This window comes from Mizuhopecten yessoensis, unplaced genomic scaffold (assembly GCF_002113885.1).
Source record: "Mizuhopecten yessoensis strain PY_sf001 unplaced genomic scaffold, ASM211388v2 scaffold8931, whole genome shotgun sequence".
NCBI lineage: Eukaryota > Metazoa > Mollusca > Bivalvia > Pectinida > Pectinidae > Mizuhopecten > Mizuhopecten yessoensis.
In genome coordinates, this window is record NW_018407794.1 from 642660 (window position 1) to 667791 (window position 25132).

A 25132-nucleotide genomic window follows, 5' to 3' on the forward strand; every position below is an offset into this window, starting at 1 on the left:
ACAAATATACTACAGCCAATTATATAGTAGGTCACAGGTCTCTACACCAACATAGGGGGCTCTAACAAATATACTACAGCCAATTATATAGTAGGTCATAGGGGTCTATACCAACATAGGGGGTTCTAACAAATATACTACAGCCAATTGTATAGTAGGTCACAGGTCTCTACACCAACATAGGGGGTTCTAACAAATATACTACAGCCAATTATATATTAGGTCATAGGGGTCTATACCAACATAGGGGGCTCCAACAAATATACTATAGCCAATTATATAGTAGGTCATAGGTCTCTACACTAACATAGGGGGCTCTAACAAATATACTACAGCCAATTATATAGTAGGTCATAGGGGGCTATACCAACATAGGGGGTTCTAACAAATATACTACAGCCAATTATATAGTAGGTCACAGGTCTGTACACCAACATAGGGGGCTCTAACAAATATACACCACTATAGAGGGCTCTAAAAATATACTACAGCCAATTATATAGTAGGTCATAGGGGTCTATACCAACATAGGGGGTTCTAACAAATATACTACAGCCAATTGTATAGTAGGTCACAGCTCTCTACACCAACATAGGGGGTTTTAACAAATATACTACAGCCAATTATATATTAGGTCATAGGGGTCTATACCAACATAGGGGGTTCTAACAAATATAATACAGCCAATTGTATAGTAGGTCACAGGTCTCTACACCAACATAGGGGGTTCTAACAAATATACTACAGCCAATTGTATAGTAGGTCACTGGTCTCTACACCAACATAGGGGGTTCTAACAAATATACTACAGCCAATTGTATAGTAGGTCACAGCTCTCTACACCAACATAGGGGGTTTTAACAAATATACTACAGCCAATTATATAGTAGGTCATAGGGGGCTATACCAACATAGGGGGTTCTAACAAATATAATACAGCCAATTGTATAGTAGGTCACAGCTCTCTACACCAACATAGGGGGTTTTAACAAATATACTACAGCCAATTATATATTAGGTCATAGGGGTCTATACCAACATAGGGGGTTCTAACAAATATAATACAGCCAATTGTATAGTAGGTCACAGCTCTCTACACCAACATAGGGGGTTTTAACAAATATACTACAGCCAATTATATAGTAGGTCACAGGTCTCTGTTTATGTATATGTATATGTAATGAAAAACTTGGAAAAATAAAACCATTAAAAAAATAAAAAAAATATTGATCATTGGCGGTGGCATTTTGTAGGCAGTTGTGACTTGTGAGTATTTAGTTTACAATAAAAGCATATTACATGTATAGTATATGTCAATATTGAAAACATTGTTCACAACAGTCTAAACTATTTGATTGAAGTAGATCTGTTTTACAAAATTTCTTATTCTAGTCCCTCACCAGTACTACATGAGGGGACTTATGTTTTGTCTTGTACCTCATTTTATTCAGAGTTATTGCCCTTTGTTCATTTTTGATACCAAGGATTTTTGTGTTGTGTGGTAATATGAATTCCTCACTGTACATTTTATTTTTTTCAAGATTCAATTAGGTGTAATTCCAACTGATAGTCAAAGCTTTTAAATTTTTTTTTTTTTTTTTTTTTTTTAAATATTTTTAGGGCTTCATTCTGTGGTGCTGTACACGCTGATGGTGCCCCAGATAATGAGCTAGACCAAGATCTTCTTCATCGCCTGCAAGACAAAGAACTAAGTATGTGGACAAAATTCATTGTACTTTCATGTTCAATTTATTTTGGTGTGAATATGTTAAGATTATTTATTCAAAAACAATTTGGTGTTACTTACCCATTTAATCTCGCTAATTTTATGTTCGTAGATAAACACCACCGATCCAAGCGCGCAGCCAAGACAAGATGTCGCCTGATGGCTGTGGCAGACTACAGATTCTACACCAACATAGGGGGCTCTAACAAATATACTACAGCCAATTATATAGTAGGTCATAGGGGTCTATACCAACATAGGGGGTTCTAACAAATATACTACAGCCAATTGTATAGTAGGTCACAGGTCTCTACACCAACATAGGGGGTTCTAACAAATATACTACAGCCAATTATATAGTAGGTCACAGGTCTCTACACCAACATAGGGGGCTCTAACAAATATACTACAGCCAATTATATAGTAGGTCACAGGTCTCTACACCAACATAGGGGGCTCTAACAAATATACTACAGCCAATTATATAGTAGGTCACAGGTCTCTACACCAACATAGGGGGCTCTAACAAATATACTACAGCCAATTATATAGTAGGTCACAGGTCTCTACACCAACATAGGGGGCTCTAACAAATATACTACAGCCAATTATATAGTAGGTCACAGGTCTCTACACCAACATAGGGGGCTCTAACAAATATACTACAGCCAATTATATAGTAGGTCACAGGTCTCTACACCAACATAGGGGGCTCTAACAAATATACTACAGCCAATTATATAGTAGGTCACAGGTCTCTACACCAACATAGGGGGCTCTAACAAATATACTACAGCCAATTATATAGTAGGTCACAGGTCTCTACACCAACATAGGGGGCTCTAACAAATATACTACAGCCAATTATATAGTAGGTCACAGGTCTCTACACCAACATAGGGGGCTCTAACAAATATACTACAGCCAATTATATAGTAGGTCACAGGTCTCTACACCAACATAGGGGGCTCTAACAAATATACTACAGCCAATTATATAGTAGGTCACAGGTCTCTACACCAACATAGGGGGCTCTAACAAATATACTACAGCCAATTATATAGTAGGTCACAGGTCTCTACACCAACATAGGGGGCTCTAACAAATATACTACAGCCAATTATATAGTAGGTCACAGGTCTCTACACCAACATAGGGGGCTCTAACAAATATACTACAGCCAATTATATAGTAGGTCACAGGTCTCTACACCAACATAGGGGGCTCTAACAAATATACTACAGCCAATTATATAGTAGGTCACAGGTCTCTACACCAACATAGGGGGCTCTAACAAATATACTACAGCCAATTATATAGTAGGTCACAGGTCTCTACACCAACATAGGGGGCTCTAACAAATATACTACAGCCAATTATATAGTAGGTCACAGGTCTCTACACCAACATAGGGGGCTCTAACAAATATACTACAGCCAATTATATAGTAGGTCACAGGTCTCTACACCAACATAGGGGGCTCTAACAAATATACTACAGCCAATTATATAGTAGGTCACAGGTCTCTACACCAACATAGGGGGCTCTAACAAATATACTACAGCCAATTATATAGTAGGTCACAGGTCTCTACACCAACATAGGGGGCTCTAACAAATATACTACAGCCAATTATATAGTAGGTCACAGGTCTCTACACCAACATAGGGGGCTCTAACAAATATACTACAGCCAATTATATAGTAGGTCACAGGTCTCTACACCAACATAGGGGGCTCTAACAAATATACTACAGCCAATTATATAGTAGGTCACAGGTCTCTACACCAACATAGGGGGCTCTAACAAATATACTACAGCCAATTATATAGTAGGTCACAGGTCTCTACACCAACATAGGGGGCTCTAACAAATATACTACAGCCAATTATATAGTAGGTCACAGGTCTCTACACCAACATAGGGGGCTCTAACAAATATACTACAGCCAATTATATAGTAGGTCACAGGTCTCTACACCAACATAGGGGGCTCTAACAAATATACTACAGCCAATTATATAGTAGGTCACAGGTCTCTACACCAACATAGGGGGCTCTAACAAATATACTACAGCCAATTATATAGTAGGTCACAGGTCTCTACACCAACATAGGGGGCTCTAACAAATATACTACAGCCAATTATATAGTAGGTCACAGGTCTCTACACCAACATAGGGGGCTCTAACAAATATACTACAGCCAATTATATAGTAGGTCACAGGTCTCTACACCAACATAGGGGGCTCTAACAAATATACTACAGCCAATTATATAGTAGGTCACAGGTCTCTACACCAACATAGGGGGCTCTAACAAATATACTACAGCCAATTATATAGTAGGTCACAGGTCTCTACACCAACATAGGGGGCTCTAACAAATATACTACAGCCAATTATATAGTAGGTCACAGGTCTCTACACCAACATAGGGGGCTCTAACAAATATACTACAGCCAATTATATAGTAGGTCACAGGTCTCTACACCAACATAGGGGGCTCTAACAAATATACTACAGCCAATTATATAGTAGGTCACAGGTCTCTACACCAACATAGGGGGCTCTAACAAATATACTACAGCCAATTATATAGTAGGTCACAGGTCTCTACACCAACATAGGGGGCTCTAACAAATATACTACAGCCAATTATATAGTAGGTCACAGGTCTCTACACCAACATAGGGGGCTCTAACAAATATACTACAGCCAATTATATAGTAGGTCACAGGTCTCTACACCAACATAGGGGGCTCTAACAAATATACTACAGCCAATTATATAGTAGGTCACAGGTCTCTACACCAACATAGGGGGCTCTAACAAATATACTACAGCCAATTATATAGTAGGTCACAGGTCTCTACACCAACATAGGGGGCTCTAACAAATATACTACAGCCAATTATATAGTAGGTCACAGGTCTCTACACCAACATAGGGGGCTCTAACAAATATACTACAGCCAATTATATAGTAGGTCACAGGTCTCTACACCAACATAGGGGGCTCTAACAAATATACTACAGCCAATTATATAGTAGGTCACAGGTCTCTACACCAACATAGGGGGCTCTAACAAATATACTACAGCCAATTATATAGTAGGTCACAGGTCTCTACACCAACATAGGGGGCTCTAACAAATATACTACAGCCAATTATATAGTAGGTCACAGGTCTCTACACCAACATAGGGGGCTCTAACAAATATACTACAGCCAATTATATAGTAGGTCACAGGTCTCTACACCAACATAGGGGGCTCTAACAAATATACTACAGCCAATTATATAGTAGGTCACAGGTCTCTACACCAACATAGGGGGCTCTAACAAATATACTACAGCCAATTATATAGTAGGTCATAGGTCTCTACACCAACATAGGGGGCTCTAACAAATATACTACAGCCAATTGTATAGTAGGTCATAGGTCTCTACACCAACATAGGGGGCTCTAACAAATATACTACAGCCAATTATATAGTAGGTCACAGGTTTAGTTTTATTGGAACCTGAAGAAAGAGAGAAATTATTGAAATAATAACCTGATTAATTGCTAGATTAATTTCCATTTTTTCCATGATTTTACTTTATCTTGCTGAAAAATAACTCCCTTTGAAAAAATGTCAGCTTTCTTTTCAGAAAGAAATTGATATTCACTGACACAAAGCAAAGTGTTTAACTCATTCACCCCTGAATACACATTTGAACTCTTCCAATTCATAGGTTGGAATAGTTCGTTATAAAATTTCAGGGGTGAATGAGTTAAATCAATAAATCTATTAAGTTTAAATATTCTAAGATGTACTGTTACATTTTGTAATTTTTAGGTTGCGGTGATAAATCGTGCCAATGCTATTTATGAAAGGACAAACTTTGGTGGCACAGGATATGGCTTTGAGCTGGAACAGGTAGGCACACACATTGATGTTATTCTGATATACTTACAGCTTTTTGTAGATTGTATAATTCAAGCCTTATGGAAGTGAAAGGCATTTTGTAGATTGTATTCAATATATATACTCGAAAGTGCTAGGGAGATTTAGTCTTCAGTGTTTTATTTTATTTATATTTCTACGATCAAATGGACGTTTAAAATTGTATACAAAAGTATAATTGATTCCTGCATATATACCATGAATAATGGATAACTTTGGACATTTGTGATAACTTCGGACATTAGTGTCCAGACAGAAGTCTTATATTTGTGTTGGCAGAAGATCTTGTACATTCCCCTTTTTGATTACAAATCTATATTTGCTGACTCAACATTGTGTTTTGTGTTGTAACAGTTGCGACTTCACGAGGGATACAGCCCTTCAGATGGTTTCCCTTACAACGTAGCCACGCCTAGTTGGGCAGACATGAGTGGTCTCCTCTCGGTAAGGGTTCAGTGCTCGCTACTATGTCGTATATCCCCTACAATGGTAAAGGGTTTTTATCACTTGTTACCTAATATAGTGTACAGGCATCTTAAGTTCTCCAATATCCATGAACTGTTGTTTGGGAAACAACTATGACTTTACAATAAATACAGGAATAATACAGTAAAGTCTGCTTAATCCCCAGGTCCAGATCGAATACTGTAAACAGACTTATTTTAACACTCTCAATTTTAGCGCATTATCAAATTTTAATAGATTAATGTATTGGTGTGCTCGAAAAAAGTGCAATAGAGAACAAAATAAAGGAACTTCAATTTGCATATTCATAATTTAGCGCAGTAATTAAAGTATGAAAACCGCTAAAATAGGACTACCGCTATAAAATGAACACTTACAGAACAAATTTGATATATTCAGACATCATGTTTAATCAGTGGTGTTTTCTCTGATCGTTTAGAAAATTTGCTAAAATAAACATAAATAAAAAGCAAACATGAAAAACAAAAAAAGGGACAAGAGTGTGTAGGTATTACCAAAGATTTTTTAGGCTGAGATTTTTTCCACTTGTATACCTACTCTTGTGTGTGTAGTAATTGGGTTCTGCTATAACTTAAAAGAAAGATTGAAAAATCTCTCAAAAACATTACAATGACAAACTGGTTCTTGTTTTAGTGCAATCTTGCTACGGTTACAAAATATTAATACAATGTTTTAAGTTGCGACGATTTTGATTTTCAGACGTTCAGCCAAAGTACGACGTTCCGCGACTACTGCCTGGTACATCTGTTTACACACCAGGGCTTGAACAACATTTACGGGATGGGCTACATCGCTGGCACCTCATTGGCTGCTGCCGGGGGAATCTGTTCTCTATGTAAGTAGGCACTTTGATCTTACATTTGCTTGGACTATTATTAGGTGTAACTCCTGTGAAAAATTCTACATGTTTAGATGTAGTATAGGGCTTACCTGGTGTAGACACATTCATGTCTGTTAGTACTCTGTAGACTTACTGCTGGCTGAAGTCTGAGATATTACATGTTTCGATGTAGTATAGGGCTTACCTGGTGTAGACACATTCACATCTGTTGGTACTCTGTAGGCTTATTGCTGGCTGAAGTCTGAGATATTACATGTTTAGATGTAGTTTAGGGCTTACCTGGGGTAGACACATTCACGTCTGTTGGTACTCTGTAGACTTACTGCTGGCTGAAGTCTGAGATATTACATGTTTCGATGTAGTATAGGGCTTACCTGGTGTAGACACATTCACGTCTGTTGGTACTCTGTAGGCTTACTGCTGGCTGAAGTCTTGAGATATTACATGTTTCGATGTAGTATAGGGCTTACCTGGTGTAGACACATTCACATCTGTTGGTACTCTGTAGGCTTACTGCTGGCTGAAGTCTGAGATATTACATGTTTAGATGTAGTATAGGGCTTACCTGGTGTAGACACATTCACGTCTGTTGGTACTCTGTAGGCTTACTGCTGGCTGAAGTCTGAGATATTACATGTTTAGATGTAGTATAGGGCTTACCTGGTGTAGACACATTCACGTCTGTTGGTACTCTGTAGGCTTACTGCTGGCTGAAGTCTGAGATATTACATGTTTAGATGTAGTATAGGGCTTACCTGGTGTAGACACATTCACGTCTGTTGGTACTCTGTAGGCTTACTGCTGGCTGAAGTCTGAGATATTACATGTTTAGATGTAGTATAGGGCTTACCTGGTGTAGACACATTCACGTCTGTTGGTACTCTGTAGGCTTACTGCTGGCTGAAGTCTGAGATATTACATGTTTAGATGTAGTATAGGGCTTACCTGGTGTAGACACATTCACGTCTGTTGGTACTCTGTAGGCTTACTGCTGGCTGAAGTCTGAGATATTACATGTTTAGATGTAGTATAGGGCTTACCTGGTGTAGACACATTCACGTCTGTTGGTACTCTGTAGGCTTACTGCTGGCTGAAGTCTGAGATATTACATGTTTAGATGTAGTATAGGGCTTACCTGGTGTAGACACATTCACGTCTGTTGGTACTCTGTAGGCTTACTGCTGGCTGAAGTCTGAGATATTACATGTTTAGATGTAGTATAGGGCTTACCTGGTGTAGACACATTCACGTCTGTTGGTACTCTGTAGGCTTACTGCTGGCTGAAGTCTGAGATATTACATGTTTAGATGTAGTATAGGGCTTACCTGGTGTAGACACATTCACGCCTGTTGGTACTCTGTAGGCTTACTGCTGGCTGAAGTCTGAGATATTACATGTTTAGATGTAGTATAGGGCTTACCTGGTGTAGACACATTCACATCTGTTGGTACTCTGTAGACTTACTGCTGGCTGAAGTCTGAGATATTACTTGTTTAGATGTAGTATAGGGCTTACCTGGTGTAGACACATTCACGTCTGTTGGTACTCTGTAGACTTACTGCTGGCTGAAGTCTGAGATATTCTAGACAAGATAATCGTTAATGGTGTGCCAATGTTCATGTTACATTTTTGGAAGTGTTCAACATTCATTTGCCAACCAAGCATTTAACTCATTGACCCCTGAAATTGTTATAGTGGACTGTTCCAACCTTTGAATTGGAAGGGTTCAAATGTGTCTTCATGGGTGAATGAGTTAAGGTTATAACAAGAAAAGAAAAAATAGCCAATTCTATATTGACGGATTGATATTCGTCAAAATGTCCAAGTCTGGTGTCAGGGCCAGAGGAAACTTGGACTAATGACACTCTGTGTCACTTCCTGTAGGTAGATTAAGATAGGCACCAGTTATATGTAACAGGAAAGAAATATTCAACAGCCAGACCAGCATTTATATCTGAGACCTCTGCAATCCTGGTAGATCTTATCAAACAAGTTGTTAGGTCAGAAACCGTCCCAGTAACACAGTGTCCATCTGTCTGTCCGTCCATGCACACTTTTGTTTCCAGAGATTAATATCTGAATTTAAAAGACTAATCTATCTGAAATTTTACATTGTGATACCCTGTGATATGTAGATGTGCAGTAGGGGTTTAAAACATTTCAAAGGTCAAGGTCACTGTAAATAAAAATACACTGTGGGGGAACAGTCCTTTTCTCCGAATCCGAAAGTGAAATCTTTTTGAAATTTGACATGGTGATACACTGTGGTATGTAGATATGTAGTAGGGGTTTTCAATGTTTCTAAGGTCAAGTTTAAGGTCACTTACTATAAATAAGACATGGAGAGGGGGGGGGGGGGATTTTAAAGTACTTATATCTTAATTCAAAGTCTCCTCTTTTTGAAATGTGACAGGGTGATACAGTGTGCTATGTAGATGTGCAATAGGGATTTTCAAGGGCACTGTTAATAAAAGTATACCCGATGGTGTGTAGCCCTTATCTCAATACTGTTTAAGATCAAGTTCAAGGTTTCTTTTTATGAAAAACATTATAGGGTTATGGCCTGAGGCACATGACAGGCCCTTGTTGACCTGTCAGTTTTGTAAGTAACAATGATACTGCCTTGTTTAAGTCCAGAAATGTTTTAGGTTGGGAAACCTCTACAGCCTTGTGACAAGTGTATAGCTTGATTTAAAGGTTACATTTATAATGACAGTGGTATGAAATAAAAGTTTGTTTTGTGACAAGTTTCTATCCTAATTAAACATTTGGTTTCTAGCCTCAACTAATGGTGGCACCACTTACACGTACAACACGGCCGTCACGACCACCAGTGATGCCAGCGGCAACACCATCCTGTCCAGGATGTCCGAGCTTGTCACAGCTCACGGTCAGTACGACTAGGGCGGCTAAATACCGCAGTCTTACTTCCTGTTTAACACTTGGCCAACAATGTTTATTTAGAATAGGATGATTTAATTATCATAGAGGAATGTTTTATTGATTTAATGGTAATATTTTGTATATTGTAAAGTAACATTTATTGATTAGAAATAATTTCTGAAAATTTGTAAAAAAAATTTTTTTTTAAATATCCATCAGAATGTACACTTCTATGTTTATCTGTGGCTGCATGTTATCTTTACATATACATGTATAGGAGATTTTTGTCTGTTACGTTGAAATATTCTTATATACATGAACATACCCTGCCTTTGGTATACATACACATACGCAACCCACATGGAGGCATGTCCTTAAATGACCTTAGCTGTTAATACATTTAGGACGTTATGCCCTTGAACCAACCAATCATGCATTTTTTTTCTTTTCATATGCTGGTGAACTTTTTTGGGAACAACAGAACTTGGTAAGTGTTTTTTAATTTTATAGTGTTTCAAATGTTTACACTGTTGTCATTATCTCTCATGTTAGGCAAATAGAGTATATATACTGATTGGTTCCGGTAAACCTAACCTACCCTAATATTTTATGCCTGCCTTAAACATTTTTGAACAATTTTCAAGGAGTCCAGATCACTTTCCTGAATAAACCTTATATAAGATAAAATATTACTTACCTGCCAGTGCTAATTTTTTGAGACATGTAATAGGGAACACCATATATTTTGTTTGGTTGGTCTTGTTAAGTTTTTAGAAAATTGTCCTAAATTGCAGGGTACCTGTGAAGTTATCCACATAACTAATTCAACATTTCTTGAAAATAAAAAAAATAATTATTGTAGAACATGATTTATAATGTATACAAAAACAGGCAATTTGTAACTCAGGCTGTCTATATCAAACATCATGGGGGCCCGATGTTTTACCCTAGCTGTCTATATCAAACATCATGGGGGCCTGAGGTTTTACTCAGACTTACTCCGACTGTCTATATCAAACATCATGGGAGCCTGAGGTTTTATTCAGACTGTCTATATCAAACCCTCATGATGTTTTACTCAGGCTGTCTATATCAAGCATTAGGGGGCCTGAGGTTTTACTCAGGCTGTATACATCAAACATCATGGGGGCCTGAGGTGTTATTCCGACTGTCTATATCAAACCCCCATGATGGTTTACTCAGACTGTCTATATCAAACATCACGGGGGCCCGATGTTTTACCCTAGCTGTCGATATCAAACATCATGGGGGCCCGACGTTTTACCCTAGCTGTCTATATCAAACACCATGGGGGCCTGAGGTTTTACTCAGCCTTACTCAGACTGTCTATATCAAACATCATGGGCGCCTGAGGTTTTACTCAGACAGTCATATATCAAGCCCCCATGATGTTTTACTCAGACTGGCTATATCAAACATCATGGGGGCCTGAGGGTTTATTCAGACTGTCTATATCAAACCCCCACGATGTTTTACTCAGTCTGTCTATATCAAACATCATGGGGTCTGAGGTTTTACTCAGGCTGTCTATATCAAGCATTATGGGGCCTGAGGTTTTACTCAGGCTGACTATATCAAACATCATGGGGGCCGGAGGTTTTACTCAGGCTGTCTATATCAAACATCATGGTGGCCTGAGGTTTTACTCAGACTGTCTATATCAAACATCACGGGGGCCCGATGTTTTACCCTAGCTGTCTAGATCAAACATCATGGGGGCCTGAGGGTTTACTCAGGCTGTCTATATCAAACATCATGGAGGCCTGAGGTTTTACTCAGACTGTCTATATCAAACATCATGGGGGCCTGAGGTTTTACTCAGACTTACTCAGACTGTCTATATCAAACATCATGGGGGCCCGAGGTTTTACTCAGGCTGTCTATATCAAACATCATGGGGGCCTGAGGTTTTACTCAGACTGTCTATATCAAACATCATGGGGGCCTGAAGTTTTACTCAGACTGTCTATATCAAACATCATGGGGCCTGAGGTTTTACTCAGGCTGTCTATATCAAGCATTATGGGGCCTGAGGTTTTACTCAGGCTGTCTATATCAAACATCATGGGGGCCTGAGGTTTTACTCAGACAGAAGATTTTATAGACAGCTTTTGGATTTATTGTTTAGATGATACATATATAGATTGAACGGGCTGAATTTTACACAGGTTACAATTAAGCACAGTCAGGTAGCTGTACCATGTCATCACAGCATCAATCAGGTTAATGTTGCTCTCCCTGTTGTTTTAGGTCATAACTGGGGCAGTCAACACGACCAGTCTGGGGACTGTACGCCTTCCTCACTTATAGGCGATGGAAAATATCTCATGTACTCGTACGCCGTCACTGGAGAGGACCCCAACAATGACGTATGTACTGGTAAAGTGTGCAGGATTTTTTCAGCTTATGCAGAACAATATAAATAGCCAGGGCAGGGCTACTTGAATTGCCCAAAAAAGTACTTGTGCAAATAACATACCGGTAGGTGTGCAAATTACAGGAGTTTTTATGATAATTGTTTTGTCAATAAGTGAATACTGTACCAAATGTAATTGCTTTTTTTTTTAAACTTTGCAGGATTTCTCCACTTGTAGCAGGACGTACATCTCCCGTGTTCTGGCTGCCAAGGCTGGCAGCTGTTTCCAAGGTAATATATTCTCTTATAGATGAAATATGTGTCAATCGAATGAAGCTCCTGGCTGACACATGCAAGCAGTCTGATTGGCTGAGATTCTGTTTGTCATCCTTACTGATCACTAGCTAGTCACCCACTGGTACTACTAGAGAGGAATAGAGGTTTGCATTCCATCTGACAATATAAGTAAGCTAGTATACCTGTGCACAATGAAAAATTATAATCTAATTACTTACTTGAATATTTCATCGTCTGTTACAACTTGAATAGAAGCCATTGTTTTTCGTCATTCAATCTCGCCACTTCACTATCCCACAGATAGGTGGTGCTACACTGCATATAGGCAGGGAGGGTAACTTAGTGCCCCATATATGCGTTTCGATTTCCCACCGTGATATTCTTCCTTCTGTATACTGCCTTCTGTACTCCGTTCATCCTTCCACCAAGAATTATCTGTATGCAGGTACAGCCTGGGTGGTAGTGGGAGGTCCCAAAAGTAGGTCACTATGACCTATCTTTTGACCTTTGGCATTAGAACATGTTGTTTGGTCCATACTCTCTTTATTTTTTCACCTGGAGTTACTATAGTTGGTATGTACATATACCTTTTATTTGTCTGATATTTTATTGGCCAGTCAATTACATTGTCTTCTGATTGTAACTCTTTCTGACTGTGTTAAATTGTCAAGTAACTCCCAACAGCTGTTTTTATATCAGACAAATATTCTGAAAAAAAGGCTCTTATAATTTCCGTGTTTCTTCAACTGGATTTTTTTATACATTTTGGTGTTTCTTTTCAATCAGTATTCAGTATTTCTTTACTCAAAATGGCCAATCATTTGCAACATAGTCTAATATACTACGACAACATCCCATAATCTTGTCCAGTATACTAGACAACAGGGAAGGGAGTACCCAAAATCTTGTCCAGTATACTAGACAACAGGGAATGGGGTACCCAAAATCTTGTCCAGCATACTAGACAACAGGGAAGGGAGTACCCAAAACCTTGTCCAGTATATACTAGACAACAGGGAAGGGAGTCCCTGAAATCTTGTCTAGTATACTAGACAAGATGGAAGGGAGTACCGAAAACCTTGTCCAGTATACTAAATACAGGTACCTAAATAGTAAATGTTGATTGTCAACCAGTGGGGGACTACTTTCTTTTGACTTTTCATTTATTTGTCTTTCTATGAATTCTTATATACGTATATCATAAAATGTTATCAGTGTAGCAGTCCAGTTATCTCCCTTGTAGAGGCTACAACTTCCAATCTTTGTGGTAATGGTCGGATAGATGTTAACGAGGAATGTGATGGTGGGCTGCTGGGAAAGCTAGGGCTCGACTCCTGCTGCAGCAATGAATGTACTCTGTCAACAGGATCTGTCTGCACGTAAGTCTGTATTCTCAAACCAAGGTCTGTCTGCACGTAAGTCTGTACTCTCAAACCAGGGTCTGTCTGCACATAAGACTGTACTCTCAAACCAAGGTCTGTCTGCACGTAAGTCTGTACTCCCAAACCATGGTATGTCTGAGCAATGTGCAATGAGGCAATGACTAACTAAGCTGAGAGATTTTGTTATTTCAGTCTGACTTACTAAGCTAAGAGATTTTGTTATTTTAGTCTGACTTACTTAGCTGAGAGATTTTGTTATTTTAGTCTGACTTACTAAGCTGAGAGATTTTGTTATTTCAGTCCGACTTACTAAGCTGAGAGATTTTGTTATTTCAGTTTGACTTACTAAGCTGGGAGATTTTGTCATTTCAGTCCAACTAACTATGCTGAGAGATTCTGTTATTTCAGTCTGACTAACTAAGCTGAGAGATTTTGTTATTTCAGTCTGACTATCCAAGCTGAGATATTTTGTTATTTCAGTCCGACTAACTAAGCTGAGAGATTTTGTTATTTCAGAACAACTAACTTATCTGAACGATTTTGTTATTTCAGTCCGACTAACTTATCTGAACGATTTTGTTATTTCAGTCCGACTAACTTAGCGGAGAGATTTTGTTTTTTCAGTCCGACTAACTTATCTGAACGATTTTGTTATTTCAGTCTGACTTACTTAGCTGAGAGATTTTGTTATTTCAGTACGACTTACTAAGCTGAGAGATTTTGTTATTTTAGTCTGACTAACTTAGCTGAACGATTTTGTTATTTCAGTCCGACTAACTTAGCGGAGAGATTTTGTTTTTTCAGTCCGCCTACCTTATCTGAACGATTATGTTATTTCAGTCTGACTTACTTAGCTGAGAGATTTTGTTATTTCAGTCTGACTTACTTAGCTGAGAGATTTTGTTATATCAGTACGACTTACTCAGCTGAGAGATTTTGTTATTTTAGTCTGACTAACTTAGCTGAACGATTTTGTTATTTCAGTCTGACTAACTAAGCTGAAAGATTTTGTTATTTCAGTCTGATTTACTAAGCTGAGAGATTTTGTTATTTCAGTCTGACTAACTAAGCTGAGAGATTTTGTTTTTTCAGTCCGACTTACTAAGCTGAAAGATTTTGTTATTTCAGTCCGACTTACTAAGCTGGACGATTTTGTTATTTTAGTCTGACTAACTTAGCTGAAGGATTTTGTTATTTCAGCACGACTTACTAAGCTGAGAGATTTTGTTATTTTAGTCTGACTTACTAAGCTGGGAGATTTTGTCATTTCAGTACGACTTACTAAGCTGAGAGATTTTGTTATTTCAGTCTGACTAACTAAGCTGAAAGATTTTGTTATTTCAGTCCGACTAAATAAGCCGGACGATTTTGTTATTTCAGTCTGACTAACTAAGCTGAGAGATTTTGTTATTTCAGTCCGACTAACTAAGCTGAGAGATTTGTTATTTCAGTCCGACTAACTAAGCCGAACGATTTTGTTATTTCAGTCCGACTAACTAAGCTGAGAGATTTTGTTATTTCAGTCCGACTAACTAAGCCGAACGATTTTGTTATTTCAGTCCAACTAACTAAGCCGAACAATTTTGTTATTTCAGTCCGACTAACTAAGCTGAACGATTTTGTTATTTCAGTCCGACTAACTAAGCTGAGAGATTTTGTTTTTTCAGTCCGACTAACTAAGCTGAGAGATTTTGTTATTTCAGTCCGACTAACTAAGCTGAGAGATTAGTTATTTCAGTCCGACTAACTAAGCCGAACTATTTTGTTATTTCAGTCCGACTAACTAAGCCGAACGATTTTGTTATTTCAGTCCGACTAACTAAGCTGAACGATTTTGTTTTTTCAGTCCGACTAACTAAGCTGAGAGATTTTGTTTTTTCAGTCCGACTAACTAAGCCGGGAGATTTTGTTATTTCAGTCCGACCAACTAAGCTGAACGATTTTGTTAATTAAGACCGACTAACTAAGCTCAACGATTTTGTTTTTTCAGTCCGACTAATTAAGCTGAACGATTTTGTTATTTCAGGCCGACTAACTAAGCCGAACGATTTTGTTATCTCAGTCCGACTAACTAAGCTGAAAGATTTTGTTATTTCAGTCCGACTAACTAAGTCGGACGATTTTGTTATTTCAGTCTGACTAACTAAGCCGAACAATTTTGTTATTTCAGTCCGACTAACTAAGCTGAGAGATTTTGTTATTTCAGTCCGATTAACTAAGCCGGATGATTTTGTTATTTCAGTCTGACTAACTAAGCTGAGAGATTTTGTTATATCAGTCCGACGATTTTATTATTTCAGTCCGACTAACTAAGCTGAGAGATTTTGTTATTTCAGTATGACTAACTAAGCTGAGAGATTTTGTTATATCAGTCCGACGATTTAATTATTTCAGTCCGACTAACTAAGCTGAGAGATTTTGTTATTTCAGTCCGACTAACTAAGCCGAACGATTTTGTTATTTCAGTCCGACTAACTAAGCTGAGAGATTAGTTATTTCAGTCCGACTAACTAAGCCAAACTATTTTGTTATTTCAGTCCGACTAACTAAGCCGAACGATTTTGTTATTTCAGTCCGACTAACTAAGCCGGACGATTTTGTTATTTCAGTCTGACTAACTAAGCTGAGAGATTTTGTTATTTTAGTCCGACTAACTAAGCTGAGAGATTTTGTTATTTCAGTCCAACTAACTAAGCTGAGAGATTTTGTTATTTCAGTCCGACTAACTAAGCCGTACGTTTTTGTTATTTCAGTCCGACTTACTAAGCCGAACGATTTTGTTATTTCAGTCCGACTAACTAAGCTGAACGATTTTGTTATTTCAGTCCGACTAACTAAGCTGAACGATTTTGTTATTTCAGTCCGACTTACTAAGCTGAGAGATTTTGTTATTTCAGTCCGACTAACTAAGCCGGACGATTTTGTTATTTCAGTCCGACTAACTAAGCCGGACGATTTTGTTATTTCAGTCCGACTAACTAAGCCGGACGATTTTGTTATTTCAGTCCGACTAACTAAGCCGGACGATTTTGTTATTTCAGTCCGACTAACTAAGCCGGACGATTTTGTTATTTCAGTCCGACTAACTAAGCCGGACGATTTTGTTATTTCAGTCCGACTAACTAAGCCGGACGATTTTGTTATTTCAGTCCGACTAACTAAGCCGGACGATTTTGTTATTTCAGTCCGACTAACTAAGCCGGACGATTTTGTTATTTCAGTCCGACTAACTAAGCCGGACGATTTTGTTATTTCAGTCCGACTAACTAAGCCGGACGATTTGTTATTTCAGTCCGACTAACTAAGCTGAGAGATTTTGTTATTTCAGTCCGACTAACTAAGCCGGACGATTTTGTTATTTCAGTCCGACTAACTACCCCTGCTGTACCACTTCCTGTCAGATGGCTGCTACCGCCAACAACCTGGTGTGCGCGGGCGCGGGAGCTGGCACCTGTCTCAAGGAAACATTTTGTGAATATCCTTCCTACTCAAATCATAAATGATAAAATGGATAGCATTTATGCTCCCCCTAATAATCGCTTTAGGTCACATGGAGTAATATATACACATTATCATTCTGTCGTGAGGTTCTATGCAATAAATAGTATCTCTACAAAGTTAGACACTTTTAAGAAGTCATTAAGAGTCAAATCTGTTCTTAACATTTTACTAGTGTACAAACCATTGGGAACAATCTAGACCTCACAACCAAATATAGGGCTGTCACGCACTCTACCTTATGGTGAAAAGTCGTCTAGTCCTTACTACACTGCTGGGGTCACGTCCTATTTGTATCCCCATCACCAGAGTATCCAGGGATACATTTTAGCCAGTCACGAGTTGTCAGACCATTTGAACCTCACATATGATATATATCATTGTTAAAATTAGTAGTTTATTTACAGTAAAAAGGTTATGTATCACAACCAGTAAGGGGTCGTGGTAACTGAGTGGTTAAGGCATCTGACATTCTGCTACCACTAGCACTCCACCACTGGGTCGCTGGTTCGAAGCCTATGTTGGGCAGTCGCCAGGTACTGGTCGAAGGTTTTTCTCCGGGTACTCTGGCTTTCCTCCACCATCAAAACCTGGCACGTCCTTAAATGACCATAGCTGTTAATAGGACATAAAACACAAACAAACCAAACCTGGCACGTCCTTAAATGGCCATAGCTGTTAATAGGACATAAAACACAAACAAACCAAACCTGGCACGTCCTTAAATGGCCATAGCTGTTAATAGGACGTAAAACACAAACAAACCAAACCTGGCACGTCCTTAAATGGCCATAGCTGTTAATAGGACGTAAAACACTAACAAACCACAAATTGAAGCTCATAGTAACAGGGGCTGTGAAATGTTTTAAACCTCACAGCCAACTGGGACTGGTTGGTACATGGATTTAAACCATTTCTTAGTTCCCATAAATAAAAAAAAGGATGTTTCTGCATATGTCCTTAAGCAGTATTTCCAGTTTGAGTGATTCATGCAAACTTGAATATCAACTTTACTGTACATGTTTGTAGAAAGTTTGTCGTAATAATAGCTTTACAGAGCTTATGTTTGAATTTAAACATAAACAGAGATAAATTAAAATTCTTGTATCGTGTTAAGTGATCTTATCTATACAATGAATTCACTTTCTGGAGTTATGAGGACTTAAACGTAGACAAAAAGAATACTAGAGTGTAAAGAGCCTGTATTTTATTGAAGATTTAGTCACGGAGTTTCCACCCACTTCATCGTGTAGTTCTAGTCATTATAGCCACGGGAATTGTTATCATCCTTAACGTTTACACTGGTACCAGTTTTACCTGTCCTACTCCCGCTCCACTGGCTGACGGCACGGACTGCGTGGACCAGTAAGTATACTCCAAAAAAATACAGCTCAGGTTTTCCAAGAAACTTATCTATTTACTGTTAGTGGTCAAATTTATCCAAAACTTCTTTTGGCAGATTTTCTTTCAACAACATATTCTTAGGAATTTGAATTCCCAAAAGATGGATTGATTTATGAGGCTAATTAAATCATTCACTCCTGAAATTTCATAATGAACTATTTCAACCTTTGAATTAGAAGGGTTCAAATGTGTCTTCAGTAGTGAATGAATTAAGCCTGCTCTGAATTAAAATGTTTGTGAGATATTTGAGTGTACATGTTTTAGATTACACATATTGCTGATGTAGAAATCTAAATGACACCTCTAATCAACAATTTAAAAAAATATGAATATTTTTTTCACTGGAGACTAAAATCAGCGCTGTCCTTGTTTGTAGGGGGTCCTGTAGAAATGGGGTGTGCCTGGCGTACTGTGAATACCGTGGGATGATCTCCTGTGTCTGCAATGATGGTAAGGTGTTTGTGTTTATGTGGTTATAATAATCTTGATCTTAAATGCTGCTGTTTTGATGGCTGACAAGAATTAAGGAATCACATGTTTTCCAAATCTACAGAAAGTGAATAAATTTCCTATCTTAGTTGAAGACAGTAGAAAATGGCACAGCATAGACAGTGAGGTAAGAGGGAGGGAGAGAATTCTTCAGGAAAATTCTTCTCACGTCATATACCAGGTATACAAATATATAATTACAAGGTCATACAAAAAGCTCATCATATATACACAAGGTCATATATTAAAACACAAGGTCATATATTTAAACACAACAGACGTGCAGCTTTACATTTTTATACATTTTTTCCAGTTTCGAATTCCTGTCGCCGATGCTGTAGAACAAGTGGAGTGTGTTCTGTAGCGAACTCAACGTTGTTCCTAGCTCAGGATCGGCCCTGTACCTATGGCTATTGTGACAGTGCAGTAAGTTATCTACCCTTTACAGATGGTTACTGTGACAGTTCTATGACTTATCTCCCCTGTATCTATATGGTGATGGTACTGTAAGATATCTACCCTCTACCAATGGTTACTGTGACAGTTCTATGACTTATCTCCCCTGTATCTATATGGTGATGGTACTGTAAGATATCTACCCTCTACCAATGGTTACTGTGACAGTTCTATGACTTATCTCCCCTGTATCTATATGGTGATGGTACTGTAAGATATCTACCCTCTACCAATGGTTACTGTGACAGTTCTATGACTTATCTCCCCTGTATCTATATGGTGATGGTACTGTAAGATATCTACCCTCTACCAATGGTTACTGTGACAGTTCTATGACTTATCTCCCCTGTATCTATATGGTGATGGTACTGTAAGATATCTACCCTCTACCAATGGTTACTGTGACAGTTCTATGACTTATCTCCCCTGTATCTATATGGTGATGGTACTGTAAGATATCTACCCTCTACCAATGGTTACTGTGACAGTTCTATGACTTATCTCCCCTGTATCTATATGGTGATGGTACTGTAAGATATCTACCCTCTACCAATGGTTACTGTGACAGTTCTATGACTTATCTCCCCTGTATCTATATGGTGATGGTACTGTAAGATATCTACCCTCTACCAATGGTTACTGTGACAGTTCTATGACTTATCTCCCCTGTATCTATATGGTGATGGTACTGTAAGATATCTACCCTCTACCAATGGTTACTGTGACAGTTCTATGACTTATCTCCCCTGTATCTATATGGTGATGGTACTGTAAGATATCTACCCTCTACCAATGGTTACTGTGACAGTTCTATGACTTATCTCCCCTGTATCTATATGGTGATGGTACTGTAAGATATCTACCCTCTACCAATGGTTACTGTGACAGTTCTATGACTTATCTCCCCTGTATCTATATGGTGATGGTACTGTAAGATATCTACCCTCTACCAATGGTTACTGTGACAGTTCTATGACTTATCTCCCCTGTATCTATATGGTGATGGTACTGTAAGATATCTACCCTCTACCAATGGTTACTGTGACAGTTCTATGACTTATCTCCCCTGTATCTATATGGTGATGGTACTGTAAGATATCTACCCTCTACCAATGGTTACTGTGACAGTTCTATGACTTATCTCCCCTGTATCTATATGGTGATGGTACTGTAAGATATCTACCCTCTACCAATGGTTACTGTGACAGTTCTATGACTTATCTCCCCTGTATCTATATGGTGATGGTACTGTAAGATATCTACCCTCTACCAATGGTTACTGTGACATTTCTATGAGTTATCTCCCCTGTATATATATGGCGATGGTACTGTAAGATATCTACCCTCTACTAATGGTTACTGTGACAGTTCTATGACTTATCTCCCCTGTATCTATATGGTGATGGTACTGTAAGATATCTACCCTCTACCAATGGTTACTGTGACAGTTCTATGAGTTATCTCCCCTGTATCTATATGGTGATGGTGCTGTAAGTTATCACCTTAATTACAAACAGATATAACTTAAGCCTTTTTTTCTGTATCTTCATCGTCAGAAGAATATGGAATATGGCTTTATATGGTGCTGTGTTCTTTGGGTAGTCCCATCAGCTGTTGACACCAAATTAACTCATTCACCCCTGCAAACACATTTGAACTCCTCCAATTCTAAGGTTGGAATAGTTCATTATGAAATTTCAGGGGTGAATGAGTTAAGAGCAATCGTTTTTTTTAATGCTTTAAGATTCAAAATTTACAATAACATTTTAACCCATGTTTATTGTTTTGATCAGGGCACCTGTATCAAGACGGAGGCAGGGCTGGCAGACCGCTTCTTTGATCTCATTGACAAGATCAGCATTGACTACCTTGGTGAGTGTCTACACCCAGTACATTGAAATTTTCAATTTTGATCAATATTGCGAAAAAAAAGCAGTTATGATAACTTACAGGTAATGTTTTGGTAGTCAGTATATATTACACATGAGATGATGTGGGTTATGTAGCGTATGTAAGTTATGATGTAGATTATGTAGGTTACGTCAGTTTTGTTGCGACCATTATCACCTATATAAATTGATACTAACTTCTCTGATGGACATAATGATAATTGGCCTTGAGCATTTTGTATATTAATTTTGACTTTATTATGGTTCATACTTGCCTTTTACTTCGAGATGTATATACTTATCTATTAACCTTGACCTTCCTTATTATATTGACATTGACCTCTGATGTGTGCTTATAAATACCAATGACTCATATGTAAACATCAACCTTGATTTTAATTTTGATTTACCTTGAATTCTGATATTTCCTTTTAGATCTTGATTTCACTAACATACAGTTACATAAATGTTTAAATATATTGACTTTGGATCTCCCTCATGTGTTTGACCTTTTTTTCTCTAATGAATCAAAAAGTGTTGACCTTGACCTTTATTTCTCTATTGAATCAAAATGTATTGACCTTGACCTTTAACCCCTGTATGTTTACAGTGGAGGCGTTCAGGACAAACATGGTGGCGTTTGTGCAGGTTTTCTCCCTCCTTGTATGGGTACCACTCAGCTGTCTGTGCTGGTGTCGGGTGAGTTGTGTCTTCTGTGTAAAATTCAGCTACAAGCAAACCTGTTGATATTGAATTTGATTTGACCTCTAGGATAGTATTGAAGGATATCAGCTGAAATTTTATTTTTAGATTACCAAAGTCCCAAGTGACCTATACATGTAATTACTGCCTTTTGTTTTTTACCTTATCTGTTGTCTATCCCTAAAAAACACTTCTTACTTCTAAATTTATGAAAAAATACTGCACCAATTGAAAAAAAATATTGCAGGAAACGTTCATGGCCAAAGAGAAACAGAAACTGTGCATTAGTTCTTACCCACAGAGGCCTAAGGAGTGAGATCTGGAGTGGGAATATGGGATTGCCATTTAAGAGTTTAAAAAATAAAACCCTGTCCTACCCTGGAGGTCTGACATTGGCGGTAACTGGCTTAAAATTTCAGAAATATTCTTCATATCCAGCAATCCTAGAATCAAAACTAATACTCTTCATAGATGGAGATTAGGTCCTGTGGTGTTTTTAATAAAATTGGTTTTTGTTGAGAAATCCAAGTAGAAATAATCAAGTATACAAAGAAAAATAGTGCATGTAATGTAACTAAGGCAACAGTAAATCACCCAAAAATAATGATTTGGCTAACTTGTGCAATATATAGAGCAGGTACCCTTCCAAAAACAGGCAAAGCCTATTTAAGCCTGCTCCAATTTATCACTGACAATTCTAAAGGGTTATTTCACCCCTGAGTTTTAGCTAATATGGGTAATTTTATAATATATTATATAATATCAAAGGTTTACTTATAATAATGTGCAATACACATAGTAATGTGTGTCGCAAATGTTTCAAAACCGACTGGTCCCTTTGTCAAGCTATATAAGATTAAACTGATGAACAGAAGATCTTATTGACGATGGGTAATTTTGCATTTGACTCATCAGGATTTGAGTTAGAAGGGTTATTTAACCCCTCAGAGTTTTTAGTAAGGAGATCTAGAGGAGTTGACTCAACTGGGTTTAATTAAATTATGTGGGATAATTGAGTGGTCTGTATTTGACTTGGTTCTACAGTTATTTCAACAGATATACAGGAAAGAAAATTACTGTTGTTCTGTTGTGTGTATTTTCAGGATAACAGGAGAAGAAAGAAGAGAGAAAACCGAGAAGACTTATCAGTTCGTCTTGTAAGTTGTGTAGACTTTTTCAATAGTCCATCCCTCAGTAATGAATGAAGTGTATTGACCTAACATCCTGTGTTCAGCCCGATGTTCAATACTGGTTGATCCTTATGAAGCCAGGAGTTGAATCATGGAAACACTATCATTATCTAAGGTTCATATAAAAAATTAAAACCTAGTAAATTTATGATAGACAAAAATATACAAGTTGTTTTAGAAGTTAAGTTTTACTGCAGAATGTTTGTCAGTTTGAACAGTTGCAAGAGGAATCCATTATTCAAGTAAGGCTTTTCAAGCCTAACTCTCCAAGTGACTTGCCATTCAGCCCTAAAAATCTTATGTATTTTCAGGCTTGGAGGAATCTTGTTAATATTTGCATTATTATTGATTTTGAAAGTAGTGAATTGTCTTTTTGCATATATTGAGAAACACTAACGTATGTCATTTTTCCCGACGTCTCCAATTATATGATGTGAAAACGACTCAAATATTGTTCTTAATGTATACACACTGAAATTACATTTTCTCTAAAAACCAGGGCCCGTATTCATGAAATTGTTTTCATGCATTTTGTCCTCAAGCCTAATTTCTTGTTTCAGTTATAAATTAGTAATAAAATCTTTATTTTGTTGATAATTTGGGAAAAATGAAGAGACTTTAAGCCGAATACTGTTTTCAGTGTTTACGTTTGATTTTTTGATTATTTTACATGATTTAAGTGAGTTACAGGATATCTGGTTTGAGAGCATGAGAACGGTTTCATGAATACGGGCCCTGTACTTGGGACACCCTAGAATTCATATGCAAATCTGTGAAATAATTAAGGTACATGTATTAGAACATGCCGAAATGTAAATTAAAGAAATCATTTCATCACTGTCAATTTCACGCTGCTGTGTAATATCTTAACATTTTCAGTACCATATATTCTTTCCTGGTGGTGGAGATTTGTCACAAGTTCTGTACAAGCTGTTGAGGTTTTCACATATTCTGTACGAACTGCCAAGATTTGTGACATCTTGTGTATCATATGTGGAAATTTATCACAAAAAGATTTCATTTTTGTTTCCAGGACCGAAAACTCATTTATGATTTGGACGGTGAACCAGTCATCGTGAAAAAACCTACATCGAGAGCTCATCGAAACATGCGAAACATGATACCGGTACCGCCGATTGGTGGTATACGGACATTGAGTGCTCGTGCACCGAGTGAGGTTAGTAACTCGTCGCGGAGGAGAAATCAAATAGCGCCACTGCCACTGAAGGAGAACAAACGGCGTGCGAGAAAGAGAGAGGCACAGCAGTGAATCAGAAACAGAGAGAGGCACAGCAGTGAATCAGAAACAGAGAGAGGCACAGCAGTGAATCAGAAACAGAGAGAGGCACAGCAGTGAATCAAAAAGAATGATACTGAGGAAGACTTTTGTGTGATATTATAGCGACGATCTGAAACAAATCTTTCCTGTTTAAACACCTCTTTTTAAGTAATTATGGTTTCTTCATACCTAAATACAGTGAAGTTTTGTGGTATTTGTGTAACTGAATAATTGTATAAAAAGTGTTACATCGCAATCACCGCACTTACAAAACAGAGATCAT

The 25132-nt window shown here is 37.9% G+C and overlaps 1 protein-coding gene across 1 annotated transcript in view; it reads left to right on the forward strand.

Moving 5' to 3' along the window:
* LOC110456857 (ADAM 17-like protease) overlaps window positions 1-25132 on the forward strand; it is a 34865-nt gene extending 9733 nt beyond the window's left edge. The window contains exons 6-23 of the mRNA XM_021507876.1: window positions 1621-1712; window positions 1839-1957; window positions 5569-5649; window positions 6031-6120; window positions 6862-6997; window positions 9783-9893; window positions 10368-10373; window positions 12158-12276; window positions 12485-12554; window positions 13804-13939; window positions 17307-17417; window positions 18743-18805; window positions 19221-19294; window positions 19647-19759; window positions 21583-21661; window positions 22289-22377; window positions 23484-23537; window positions 24604-25132. Coding sequence (XP_021363551.1) covers window positions 1621-1712; window positions 1839-1957; window positions 5569-5649; window positions 6031-6120; window positions 6862-6997; window positions 9783-9893; window positions 10368-10373; window positions 12158-12276; window positions 12485-12554; window positions 13804-13939; window positions 17307-17417; window positions 18743-18805; window positions 19221-19294; window positions 19647-19759; window positions 21583-21661; window positions 22289-22377; window positions 23484-23537; window positions 24604-24840 — 1780 coding nt within the window. The 3' untranslated portion in view covers window positions 24841-25132. The remainder of the gene's footprint in view (window positions 1-1620; window positions 1713-1838; window positions 1958-5568; window positions 5650-6030; window positions 6121-6861; window positions 6998-9782; window positions 9894-10367; window positions 10374-12157; window positions 12277-12484; window positions 12555-13803; window positions 13940-17306; window positions 17418-18742; window positions 18806-19220; window positions 19295-19646; window positions 19760-21582; window positions 21662-22288; window positions 22378-23483; window positions 23538-24603) is intronic.